At 34.2% G+C, this 13,558-nt stretch overlaps 1 protein-coding gene across 1 annotated transcript in view; it reads left to right on the top strand.

Annotated features, from left to right (window-relative positions):
• Positions 1-8,234, top strand: part of LOC101868001 (cadherin-19) — a 33,813-nt gene extending 25,579 nt beyond the window's left edge. Inside the window, exons 9-11 of the mRNA XM_005153452.3 lie at positions 1,667-1,784; positions 3,818-4,069; positions 7,744-8,234. Coding sequence (XP_005153509.1) covers positions 1,667-1,784; positions 3,818-4,069; positions 7,744-8,234 — 861 coding nt within the window. The remainder of the gene's footprint in view (positions 1-1,666; positions 1,785-3,817; positions 4,070-7,743) is intronic.
• Positions 8,235-13,558: the final 5,324 nt, after the last annotated feature.

Genomic DNA, 13,558 nt, shown 5'->3' with positions numbered 1-13,558 from the left:
GTTTAGTTAGGGTTTTGGTTTTTTGTAGGTTTGGCTTGTTTTTTTGGGGCTTTTTTTTGTTTTTGTTTTTGTTTTTTTTTTTTTAATTTGTGAGGTATATGGCAGAATATTATAATGAAAATGTGCCATTGTTCAGGTTTTAGACTGGGTATGTAGTTCTCTTCTGCTGATCATGTTGAACATATTCTGGGAGCTATAACCCCTTAGAAAAAATGAAGCCCGTAGTTTACTATCAAGGTAATTTTAGTGTTCAGTTATGGCTTTTCTCTGATTTCTTGATCTGCATGCCTATACCTGTATTTGTACTACCTTAGCTATTTTATTTCTTTTTTTTGCTCTGAGGAAAGGGAAAAAAACTTCCTCAAGAAGCTTCGTCATTTTTACATTGGCACTAGGTACACCCCTGATCTCTCCTCTGATTAGTGGCAATAAAAAAAATCTCAAGTGTACTCACTTTTGCACAGAGTAAAAACAGGGATTTGAAATAAATTTCATATAAAAAGGGAACAGCACTAAGAATACAAAACTTCTGAGATGCAAGACACATTTTACACTCTGCAGTGATGATTTCATCAGACTTAGCTTGCTTGAAAAGAAAAAGAATATGTGCTGAAGTCTTAGATCTCTGAAAAATGGTTTAATCAGGAAAGAGTTTTCAAAGACACAGATAGAAAACTATAGCCACTTCCATTGACTTACTGGTTTGCTTTTAAAGCACTGCTTCTAGCATTCACATGCTTTCTGGTTCGGGGAAAGTTCGGCTTCAAGTCTCTTGGTTATAAATATCTACAAGACAGATAATTGGTAAAATAGAGTCAAGTTCAAATTGAGTACTAGCTTTTTTGAAAGTTAGTGGTCTTGTCTCATTTGCTTTCTTTCTGATCAGCAAGGATACTGACTTACTAATCTATGTTGATGGTTAGTTCATTAAATATTTATTGATCAAAATAACAAATATAAGCTCTTTTTAAGCAGAAATATTTTTGTTAACTGTAGTGTGGTTGTTTATGGACATGAAAGATATTATTTTGAATCATAACTGTTGGGGTTTTTTATCTTGCAGTGACTAAATGAGTTGACATATTTGTAAATGAAGGTTATTTTGCTGTCTTGAAAAAAAAAGAGTCAAGAAGTTCCATAATCAATCTGTTATAATATTCAGAATCAACAATTCAGCAGATGAACTTATCACCCTATTTCACTTACTGGAGCTACAATGCATCAGTTGAATGATGCCAATATATTTGTGGGCTAGAAGGAAATACATTTTGTATAGAGGGATTTGTTCAAATGTAGAATGATATACTTTTCACCTTGGAAAATAAAGGACAAAACACTGACTATACAATTATTTTTTTCATTAACGGAAATTTCCTCTACTCCTGGTCTTTTTATCTAGAAAATCTTTTTACATTTCCTCGAGATTTTAATGCTTGCCTCTCTCAAATAGATGAAAACTCAAAGAAGGGTATTTGCAGAATACGAGTCTCAATAGCATGTTTGGATGTAGAAGGCATATATTTGTGAGTGCATACATGCACTCAATGCATATGCACAGATCACATCTCTAGCATTAACAGTTTAACATACCTGTCATGTTGTTTTATTGTTTTGAAGCACAAGTAAATACTTGTATTCTTAAACAAATCTGTTTATCTGTTTCCAGCTAATTCAAAGCATCAGCGCAGTGGATCAAGATGACTCAGCAGAAGGTCACCATTTTAACTTCTCATTGGCTCAGGAGGTCAAAAACAACTCACTTTTTACTGTCAAAGATAATCAAGGTAGTGTCATTCATGCAGCTCTTTAAGACCTTCCTAAAGAACACCACGCTTTTAGTGGTCCTCACATCACTAGTTTTATAATCTCTACTTAATAGAAATTGTCATCATAAATGATAAACATTACAAAGCAATAAATCAATAATACCAAACAGTTTAGTTTCCTTTTTTTCAGATGAGTAACACAAAGAGAAAAAGCCAGTTTTATTTCAAGAAAGAAAAATATGTCGAGATGAAAAATACATTGACATTCCTTAAAATTAATTTTCTTAATGTTGGATATGGTGGGAAATACCAGCTTTCTAGATAAATTATCTATTTGTCTAAGAAACAGTGTTGACAGAAAGAGAAGATTGCTGTTAGTATGTCTGTTAATTCACCACTTCATCAAGACTAAAATTCTAAACACAAATATTATTTCCTCATACATTTTAAACTTTATATGCTGATTACTGATGACATCATATGAATATATTCTGTATATATTTTAATATTATTCAGAACCAATAGTGATTGAGACTGTTCTTAAAAGAGTGGTATAGAGACATATCAAGCAAAACCAGTCTGCAGTGAAAACATGAGTGTTATATCTGATGAAATTTCAGGGAAGATGAACACTTAAAGTCAGTCTACTGAGACTAGAAAGAAAGAAGAGATTTTTCAGGCTCAGCTAAAGTACACATTGTTCTTATTGACTTCATTAAGTATTTGAATGTTCTAGTTAGGTGAATAAATCAATGGAAATAAGTTTTGGAAATTCAAATTATATTAAATGGCAAACCACTCTCAATATGATCAAAGTTAGTAAATGTATTAATATGTATTTCAATTCCTAGCTTCACTAACCTCTTAGTGCCAAGAAAAGATTATATTAAGGTCAAATTGTGTACAAGCCACAAGCCTTTTCTATCTTTGCTCATTCTGCACAAATCCTGAGTAGAGCCGCACATAAGGCCATATACCCAATTCCTTTTGGTGGCTATTGATGGGGGGAAAATATCTTTTAAAATATAGTATCAAGAGCTTTCAATCTCCCTCATTCCACTTCGTTTCTTACAAATGACAGCATGAATTGGGATAGTCTTAGGCAAAAGCAAAACTGACTCTACAGATCTGGAGCATTTTATCTTACAGTTACTTTCTGAGCTATGACAGAAACCTAGAAGAATTTAAATGTGAGGGAGTCAACTTTAGTAGACTTTTTGTATAAATGTATTTTATGTATATAATGGTAGAAATACTTTTTTATTTTCCTATGTATGTGTCTGCACATATGCAGTAATTCACCATTCTATGATAAAACAATTCTGACATGTAAATATTTACAGATTTTTCTTCTTTCTATTACACATAGCTTGTTTAAAACAAATTAGCCACATCTGTATCTAAGTTTCAGATCTGAGTTAGTTGATACGCAAGAGGAACTGAACTTACCGTTTCTTGTGTAGAACTGATATCTAAACACTAATAGATATAAAGCAAGATAAGAGCCTCTGCTAACTTTTCACTAAATTAGATGGTAGGAGCTCAGCTAGCTCCAGTTCTTGAGTCAGGGAAGGAAATAAAATACTCTCTTAGTGGAATTTTTTCTTGCTTTGTCCTCTTTCCCTTTCCACCTGCTTGCTCTGTGTGCTTCCAGACACATTTTTGAAGCCTTTTGATTGGTAAACCGTCTATATTTCGTCTGTGAACTGCTGGATTGGTAGCAGCTGGTTATACGGAACCATTTTAAGAACCAATTAATTAGTCTGAGCAGGTGTCACGTACTGAACACAGTAGGATGTTTTTTAGCTCTGAACATTAAAAGCAGCTCCTAGATTATTTTTTTATTGCCCCTGGAATACATGTGTCAAAAGTAAATGAAATTTATTCACACAGAAAACCCACTACGGGTCAGTGTCTGGTTTACTTTTTTAGTTTTATGAGTATGTAGCTTTGAACAGCACCATTGTTTTTAAATAAGTCAGATTCCACTGGAGTTTTACAGTTGTTAGAAAGTGATAAATGCGTATAATGCATAATCATTTATCTTCTAGATAACACAGCTGGAATTTTCACAGCAAAAAGTGGCTTCAGGAGGCAAGAACAATTTTTTTTCTACTTGCCCATCTTAATTCTGGATAATGGAACTCCACCACTGACGAGCACAAATACTCTCACTGTCACTGTCTGTGACTGTGACACCAAAGTTAATACCTTCTACTGTCGATATGGAGCTTTCATGTACTCTGTGGGTCTCAGCACTGAAGCTTTAGTTGCTGTTTTGGCTTGCATGTTGATACTCCTAGGTATGTATGATTAAGACTAATTAATTTATTTCCTTCTACAGTGGGCTTGGTCAAGTGACAAAGATGTTCCCTTTCCTTTGACTGGAAGGCAGGAAGTACTGTGCTACTTAGAAAAAAAAATTAGAAAAAAAATGCAGTAAGGCAAATGTTTAATTTGTTTTCTGTTTTCTTAACTACAATTCTCTCTCTTCCATCTCCCTTCCCCTCTCCCCCCTACATTAGAATTCTAACACAATGTCCTTCAAGTTGCTTCTAATTGAGTCATGGTCCTACCTACTCCTCCAGCATTGATAATAATAAAGATTTGAGACTCCAAAATCCATGCTGTGTCCAAGTAAAGCTGAAGACAGCACTAAATAAGAAAATTCGCTAGTATAAGAATATATTATAAAGAAGCAGCACCCTACTCATTCTGCCTTAGATATGCCGAATATAAAGCTAAGATCAATAAAAAGTAATAAAGCAAAAATAGGATATGATACTCTCAGAAAGCAAATCCATAAGCAAGCAGGGAGTTTCTATGTCAATTAATACAGTTGCATGTCCACATAACCTTTTCTCCAAATGTTGGACATTTTTTTCTTCTTAGGAGACACCATATTAGCCTCCATTACATATGGGACCTTGTGGATGTGTAAAGTGGGTTTGAGAGCAATTTAAATTCACGGGAGTTGTGCCTTTGCAAAGGGTTATGCATATCTGACAAATGATGCTTAAAACCAGAGCAGGCCCCTAAGGCTGGCTGTTGCTGCACTGCATGGGACTATGTCTGTTGCAAGGCATACTGAACTGACAGCACTCCAGAAACTGCTTCTTCACCTGGAGAAGATTCTGCTATCATTGTTACAATGTAAAATGCATGTGCCTTTTCTTCAGCAAAAGGATATACCTGCAGCATTCAGTGACTGGCACATTATAACAGTGGACACACTGCACTAAGTCATTCCCTAAAGGTTAAATATCCATCCTGAAACTCTGTATGTGTCTGAGTTAGGGAGGCTAAGGTATGGTAGCCAGGAAAGAAAGAGAAGGGACAAAGATGGGTAGGTTGTTTTTTTTCAAGGCAAAATGACTGACCTTAGAGCTTGGTAACTGATAGTGATCATGGGCCTCAAGACCAAATTCAAATTGATGCCAATAAAGATACAGAAAAAGACTTTGAAATCCCTGTTGTCTGTTTAATATGACAGACCTATATATGTAGGTGTATGCTTCATAAAATGCCATATCCAAAAATTCCTCAAAACGACTGCAAGATTATGTAGTTATACATTATATAATATGACCTCTACTAGCCTATAAATAACGGTGTACAACACTAAGCATATCGTAATTAACTACAAGAAAAAGATGAGGGTTGAAACTGGAGGCTTGCAGCTCTATTCTGATGCTGTATTTTGATCTGTCATAGTAACAACAGAAGATAAGAAAGATGATTTCAATAAAGGTAATGGAATTATTTTGAGCTTACACTAGTGAAAAAAGAAATTAATGTTTTTAAAATCACCAATATTCTGCATTCTGTCCAGAGTGTTACAGCTTATTTTCCTTAGCATAAGGATAGAAACTGGCTCTAATTATTTCCTGTTTGTACCTTTGACCTCTCTACTGAATCTCTTGTTGATAACTCTCTGAACTTTTTCCTAAAATGAAAGTCCATAATTTAGTCCCATAGTTAAATAAGTTACCCAGAAGCAGCATGTTTACCTGTTAATTATGAGTCAGCATCTTCATACAGCTTTGAACTCTCAGGACAAGGTGACAGGCAGGAAACTGCAGAAACAGCATGGCTTACATAAAAAAATATATATGTTTTTGTTTATCCCTATGAGCACATTGAATAGATACTGCAAGGATGAAAACAATGGAAGAGCAACTCATATTTATTCTGTCTAGATGGGAATACCCTTGGCAAGACCCTAGCCATTTTTTGACTGCGTAGCAAAGTCCAGAAATACTCTGTTCTCCTACTTCCATCTCCTGGTTTTGAACAGAGAAAACAGGAACATACAAGCGAATTTCTAGCTTCTAGACTTGCCTGTACTGACAGAGTTACCTTATTTAAATTTGAGCTTTCTCGGTCCCAGGCAATCTTCAGAAGTGGCACTGGAAAACAGTTCCCCTGACTGAAATCCTGCCTTAAACCTTGTAGTCAGTGTGAGCTTACAGGTAGGCCAGTGTGGATTTCAGGTTTTCTTTGATTGTTGCAGGATATCTGAACCTAGTCACTTTGTGTTATGCACTTAAGAGACTGAAGATCAGGCAGACTATATCACTGTATTATCTAGACCATCAGAGGAATTATTCATCAAGGGCTTCTAGGTTGCTTGCAGAGAGGTCCTTTCTCCAGCTGGAATAAACCCTTGGTGTCCACTGGTCCTACGGATATCACAAAAGTCAAAGCAAGCATATAGATAAACATATTAATCAGAAAGAAAAAAAAACTAACCTACCATACTCTTTACAGGCACAAATATTTTAAATGCATTAAATCTTCAACTGTATTTTTGTAATTATTTAAAATTAGATAATAGGAGTTTCTATAGATAGTGGTTTTATAACATTTACCGCTTTTATCTAGAACCTAAGGTTTCATTTTTTTCTGTTTTCTTGTATCATCATGCTCACCATTAGAGGAGTTCATCATGCAAAGCTGATGGACAGTTGAAACTATCTGGGTCTTGTAAATATAAAATAAAACTGCAAATTTTTTGCTTCAAATGCTTTCAAGTTTTGTGTTAGTATATCGCAATCAAATGAAATAGTATACAGAAAGTATGCAGAAATAAAGTCCTACTTCAGGTGCCACATAGCCCTGTGCAAGGTAAAGTCCTGTCATTGCTGGTAATTGTATCATGTTATGTCCTGAGTAAAAAAATATTGCCCATAAACTACTTATTAAATAGGTCTGCACTAAGATTTAGTTAAGAACTAAAATAATTAATCTCTATGGAAGTTGCAGACTATTTCCAAGGATCATTCAGCTAAAAATGGAATGAGATAAGATTAGAAAATAATGCATTAAGATGAGATTGAAAAAAGAAATCATATAAGAGAGAAACAAGGTGGTCTGATTCATAGGCTTTGGTAGAAAGTACTGTTACAATGTTATGTAACATATAGTCTTCAAATATCCTAACCAGCATATAAAAAATGATTGAACCACATCCTGCATAGTCTACAGAATGAAATGAATCAACCAACTTGCTCGTTTGCCTCAGTTTTCATTTGATCTTCCTAGGCTTTGATCTGAGACAGAGTGAGAGATTAAAAACTTAAATTTTGAATATTAAGTTGACATATTTTGTGATAAACCAAAAGAGTTTCAAAAAATATGACCTGTATTTCCATCAGTTTCAAACTCCTCTCTAGCTAAAGAACTGCTCAATTTCATTCACTTATTTTATAAGTCCCTTTTTAGCTACTTTTCTAGCACATATTATGCTCATCTTGAAACCATAAAATTCATAAAAATTACAGCTCTATAAATTTGTTAATATTTATAATATATAATATGCATAATAGGTTAATATGTAGCTTCATATTGGATAGCACTGATATTAAGAAACATTACAGTTTTTAATTCTTCTAAGCACATTCAAAATTTCTGGGCCTATTTTCTCCTTATTTTTTCCCTTGTGCTTTTTGGTTTTACTTTTTTTTTTTTTTGTCAGTGTTCTTTTTGGCCATTCTAGCCATAAGGCAGCAGAGGAAGAAGTCTCCCTTTTCAGAGAAAATGGAAGAATTCAGAGAGAACATTGTCAGGTATGACGATGAAGGAGGTGGTGAGGAGGACACAGAAGCCTTTGATATTTCAGCACTGAGGACCCGCACTGTCATTAGAACGCATAAACCTCGGAAGAAGGTTACCACAGAAGTCCACAGCCTCTACAGACAGTCTTTGCAGGTTGGCCCTGACAGTGCTATCTTCAGGCAATTCATTTCAGAGAAGCTTGAAGAAGCTAATACAGATCTTACTGTTCCTCCATATGACTCACTTCAGACCTATGCATTTGAGGGGACTGGCTCTTTGGCAGGATCCCTCAGCTCTTTAGGTTCAAACATGTCAGATGCTGATCAGAGTTATGACTACCTTAGAGACTGGGGACCTCACTTTAAAAATCTTGCAGGCATGTATGCTTCCCATAGAAGTGTGGGAGATTAGTTACTCTTTCATTTGTTGCTTTGTTTCCCTAAATCTCAGCAACCAAAAAAAATAGTGGATTTTTTAAAAGGAGATCATCCCACATTTAAGCATGAAAAATAAATGCCCAAGTGTTTTTCCTGGAAAGTCTTAGATGTAGAGATCTTTTTGGAAATCACACCAGACATCTCTTTAGGTGAAGGTATGGAAAGCGACATTAGAAAATCTCATGGCTATTTAGGTGACTGAATGTAAACTGTGCTACTTTGGATATTTATACTCTATTCTGGATACTGAAAAATAATGGGCCCTGGAAGTACAAAATGAGGAATAGAAGCCATATATAGATATTGTAAATATTCTGTCATGCACAAGCTTTAAACTGTTTCCAAAGCTAAGGCAGATTTTCGCTGTTGCAGTTGAATATATTCATTAACTACAGTTAAACATGTGTATTTGTATAATGCTTCATTATATAAATATAACTCTGTGAAAAAATAGACCCTAGATATTTTAACACCATTATCAGAATTGCTCACAAAATCGTCTATTTATTGTTCTTCAGATGATAAAACTAAAACAAATGTGTTTTCCTATAAGTGTAAAAATAAAGACCTTTTGCAACATCAGCAAGTGTTTGCTGCCATTTTAGTTTTTAATTGAATTATTGCAAAATGCATAAACCAATACTTAATTTAGAAAATAAGATAGAAAAAAACAAAACCAGTTCAAGTTAGAATCAATACTCAATCTAAATACTACAATCAGCACATTATATATTACTGTACTTAGTACAAAATGCTATCCGAATACAGGCTTTTTTTCCTTTTACTAAGAGTTTAAAGGATGTCAGATTTACCAGCACAGATTTATTTTTTTATTATGGAATATAAAATTATCTGCAGTAGCCAGTTTTATTATAACAATATTAGGAATCTTTAAAATGTTAAGCTGATAGTTATAAAACTTTATGTATAACTTTAGATAATAAGATAATAAAATGCCTTAATGTTAATCCACTTTTGAAAATGATCATTCTGCGGGACTTAAATCTGACTTTAAAATTAATTTCCCATTGTATTTTTCCAACCATTACATAATGAATATAAAGTTGTCTCAGAATATTTCTTTACCCTTAATTATATTACAACCCAGCAGCAATTTTAGATACAAGGTCATAAAATATGTTCAAAATTGTTCACCTGGAAAAAGCAACCTCCCTAGTTTTTATTTACCTCTCTTCCATCAGGTACTTATTTTAAAGAAATTTCAATATGTAATCAACTGATACTTTTCCACAGGTAAAAGCTGCTCATCATCAAGTTAAAGAAAATGATGTGATATGTTTCTCTTCCCCCTTCCCTTAATGTTTGTTACAACTGCTGGTCACTGGAGAAAACCAGGGCATGTGGGCTTAGTGGAAATGTGTCAGTGCAGAGTTTAAATTGCTGTCAGCTAAAAATAAAACTTTTAAGAGTTTTAAAATCTTGAACTATTTCCAATAGGAGGTCTGCTAAGGGCAGAAACATTACTCATGACATTTATAGGTGGAAAAATACATGGGTGGGGAGGAAGTGTGATCTGAGCAGATGCAGATGAAGCAGCATCTGGTCATAAGGAATACTGGTTCTCGCTAGTCTCAAGCTAGGATGGCAATATGAATGAGCAGCTACAAAATAGCTTTAAAATATGCACAGGTAATACAGATGCACTGTATGACTTTAACATTTGTGTTGAACAGCTGTCAAGCAGATGTGACAAAATAACTTTCATTTGACATAATATTGTACATATTAGTAATTAATTCCATGGACAGGAATAGAGAGAAAACAGCTGTGCATGCTGTTGAAGATGGTGAAAAATGTGTTTTAGAATTAGATCTATAGATTTATGTGGGTTATACTCTGAATAAATCCTTATTCCACAGGTAGTCTCAGTAGCGTTAATAGAATACCTTGTGTTTTCACGTGGTATTTAATACAAAAAGTATAACAGTCTGATCCTTTCTCAATCTAGAGGTTTTATTCGTTTATGCAGGAAAATAGCCTTGAACACTCAACCATATTTGCACTTACATTATAATTTAATCTTTTTATTATAAGGAACTTTAACAATAAATAAATTTTGTAATTAGTGCATACCACTGTCATGTAGTTTTTGTAAACTCTGTATGCCACTGTCTGTAACTTTTATATAAAAAAGGATGATGGCCTACATTGGGTCTTAAATGATTTTTCTAGCTGAAAAAGCATAAAACCATATTTGCACAGCAGAGGAAGGGAGTGTTTTGCTTTGAAGTAAAAAGCTATTCCTAGCTGCTACTGGGACACATCTTATTAGGTTCCTCATATTCAATCTAAATTAGATATGTCAGTTTATTTCCACATGTAAGAAAAGAATCACTGAACTGACCTAGTAACTTCACATTTCTTTTAATCTACTGTATTTCATTTAGCTGAATGATGTCTGCAAAAAGGTTTTGTAGAAGTGTCTGCTTATTTGAAGAAAGTAAACATTCTGAAGGAGCCAAAATAAAACACAGAAAAGATATCACAACAGAGTATAAAACCCCTGCTGGTGTTCAAGGCCAGGTTGGACAAAGCTTTTGTAGACATGGTTTAGTGTGAGGTGCCCCTGCTCATGGCAGGGGGGTTGGAGCTAGATGACCTTAAGCTCCTTTCCAGCCCTAACTATTCTATGATTCTATGATTCAATTAAATTTATAAAGGATAAGATATAAGTCAGAGTTCCTGATTATGAGATCTATTAAACTGTGGAATGCTTATCCCAAGAGAATCCTCCACTACCTTTATCTTTTAAAATTCCTTAGTACTTAGAATTAGCTAAGCTATTGGCTGAAGTGTAGAGTGCAGCTATGGTACCAGATGGTAAATATGTATTCAGATGGTCATGACCTGACTGAGGGAATATAAGGAATACTTATTGACTGGTCAAAGGAAATGTGATCACACACGCTGCTTTTATATAAGAATGCTTTGAAGAGATGTTCCTGTATGTATTTTCTGTAACATGGTGATGAGACAGGATTAGAAGTGGTTAAAAACCTGACAAAAGATTGGCTTCTTTTTTCAGTCCTGCTCATAGGGATCATTGTGTTACTGGTTTTAGTATTTAAAAGTCATGGAAATAAAGACTATGAATATATTAATAAATGCTTAAAATGAAGATATTTTAAGTTAAAAAACAAAGGAACAAAATCAGTTGATAGCGCATTGCAGTGTCTGACTCATTACTGTGACTGGAAAAGGGCATTTTGTTTATCGGTCCACCCAAAGTAAAATGTTTTCATGTAATTTCTATTTTATACATCACGGTGTAGACTTTTTATTATTATACCACTGAAAAGCAATCCTGCTTGCCACTAAGGATAGTCTTTAATTCGCATAGTATTTCTATCCCATTGTCTCAAAGATACTGTCATTACACTCCTAGCTTTGATTTGAAAATTTGCATTGGAAATGTGGTTGTTTTAACACTCACTCTTAACTGAATGTGGTAACCCTGTCAGATGAGAGTAAAATATTTTTTAAAAACAGTGTGCATTTTATGCTTCAAAGTCAGATCTAGTATATGCTCTCTGAGGAGCAGAGTTGAAGGAGATTATGTGATTTTACATTTTGGCAAAGAATACATTTTACCCTTGATCCAGAATATGAAAAAAAATAGAATAAATGTTACCTGAAAAAAATCAGTAACTATTACTAAAGTTTTTAAGATTTCTCTACCAGAAAATCTTTAAACCTGTGTTTTAAACAAAGAAAAATAGAATGGATTAATGTTTATATAAAAGGTGGTTCAATTTATAATAGCAATTTGGATGCTGTCATATTTATTCAGAAAAAAGTCTGCATGTATGGGTCTATATTGGCCTTATGTCTCATACTGTCCAAGGAACAGTAAAATTTAGCTATAGTGCATGGAAGGATAAAATCATAGAATAGTTAGGGTTAGAAAAGACCTTAAGATCATTTAGTTCTAGCCCCTTGCCATGGGCAGGGATACCCCACACTAAACCATGACACCCAAGGCTTTGTCCAACCTGACCTTGAACACCATCAAGGATGGAGCATTCACAACCTCCCTGGGCAACCCATTCCAGCGCTTCACCACTCTTACAGTAAAGAACTTCATTATATCCAATCTAAACCTCTCCTGTTTAAGTTTTAACCCAATAACATACAGTAATCCAAAGGCAGTTCCAATATTAATTATTATTAAATTATTTTCATAGGACAAAATTTTGTTACTAAATTATTATTTATTCCATATATACAAACATTTTAGCAAGACCAGACAAGATGTCCAACAGATGTAAAAAAAATGATAAAAGATGTTATCCTTAACCAGTCTATATTCAATATGAACACACCTTATTATATATTCAGTGAACCTCATTTCATTGTTTTAAATGCCAATTTAATTATATCACTTATAAATTCAATAATATCATTACAATAACTTTTCAAATATTTTACGACAATTCTTAAATATGGCAGTGATTTTAGTCATACTGTATCCAGGTTCTTGCTGTCAAAGCATCTTATTCTCAAAAAAATCTTACCCTGCTTTTGCCAATACTGACTATGAAAACATCATAGTTAGCTTCTAAAAGCATTTGCAGTTCATCTTACTCAACTTTAACCACCTAAAGATTGGTGTAAATTATTCAACTTCCTTCTCTTCGTGTGTTGCTACTCCATTGGACAACCCAGAAGATCAGAGCAGGCTGGACATTCACTCTCCAGGACTACAAAAGGCAACAATCTCCCTTATGGGACCAATTTAGACATGGTAGTCCTTACACAGCAAGGAAATCCTGCTAATACGTCTGCTTCATGTAACTGAGGACTCTAACCCACTGATGAATCACCCCCAAAGCTTTCCCTAGCCTGATAGGAGTATAAGGATTCTGCTTTATCTTCTTATGTTCATGTACCTTTGTGTTTTGTTCCTTTTGTTTTCTTAATCTAATAAATATTTTCCTTTGACAATAGTTCCTGAATGATTATTATTACTTTATAATATTCTACTAACAGCTAAAGGCTTCTAAGTTAGCTCTTTGTGGATACAGCTGTTTTGCAATTATAGATTTCAGGAAATGCAGAGAAAGAGACATGAAATGAAGAGCGAGGGAAGCCAACTGATTCATGTAAATGGTCAGCTCTTGAACTGGAAACTGAAATATTCAGTCCACTGCCCAGCTCCCTGGACTGCAGTGATTTTTTTGCAGCTCTGTTCATATTTTCTTGGTGAATAACAAAATAAAATAAAAATGCTATGTTCACCTGAGTTGGTCTGTTCTGGTTTTGTAAGTCTCTTTGAAC

This window comes from Melopsittacus undulatus, chromosome 1 (genome assembly GCF_012275295.1).
Source record: "Melopsittacus undulatus isolate bMelUnd1 chromosome 1, bMelUnd1.mat.Z, whole genome shotgun sequence".
In the NCBI taxonomy this organism is placed as follows: domain Eukaryota; kingdom Metazoa; phylum Chordata; class Aves; order Psittaciformes; family Psittaculidae; genus Melopsittacus; species Melopsittacus undulatus.
This window is presented reverse-complemented; position numbering and strand designations above follow the sequence as displayed.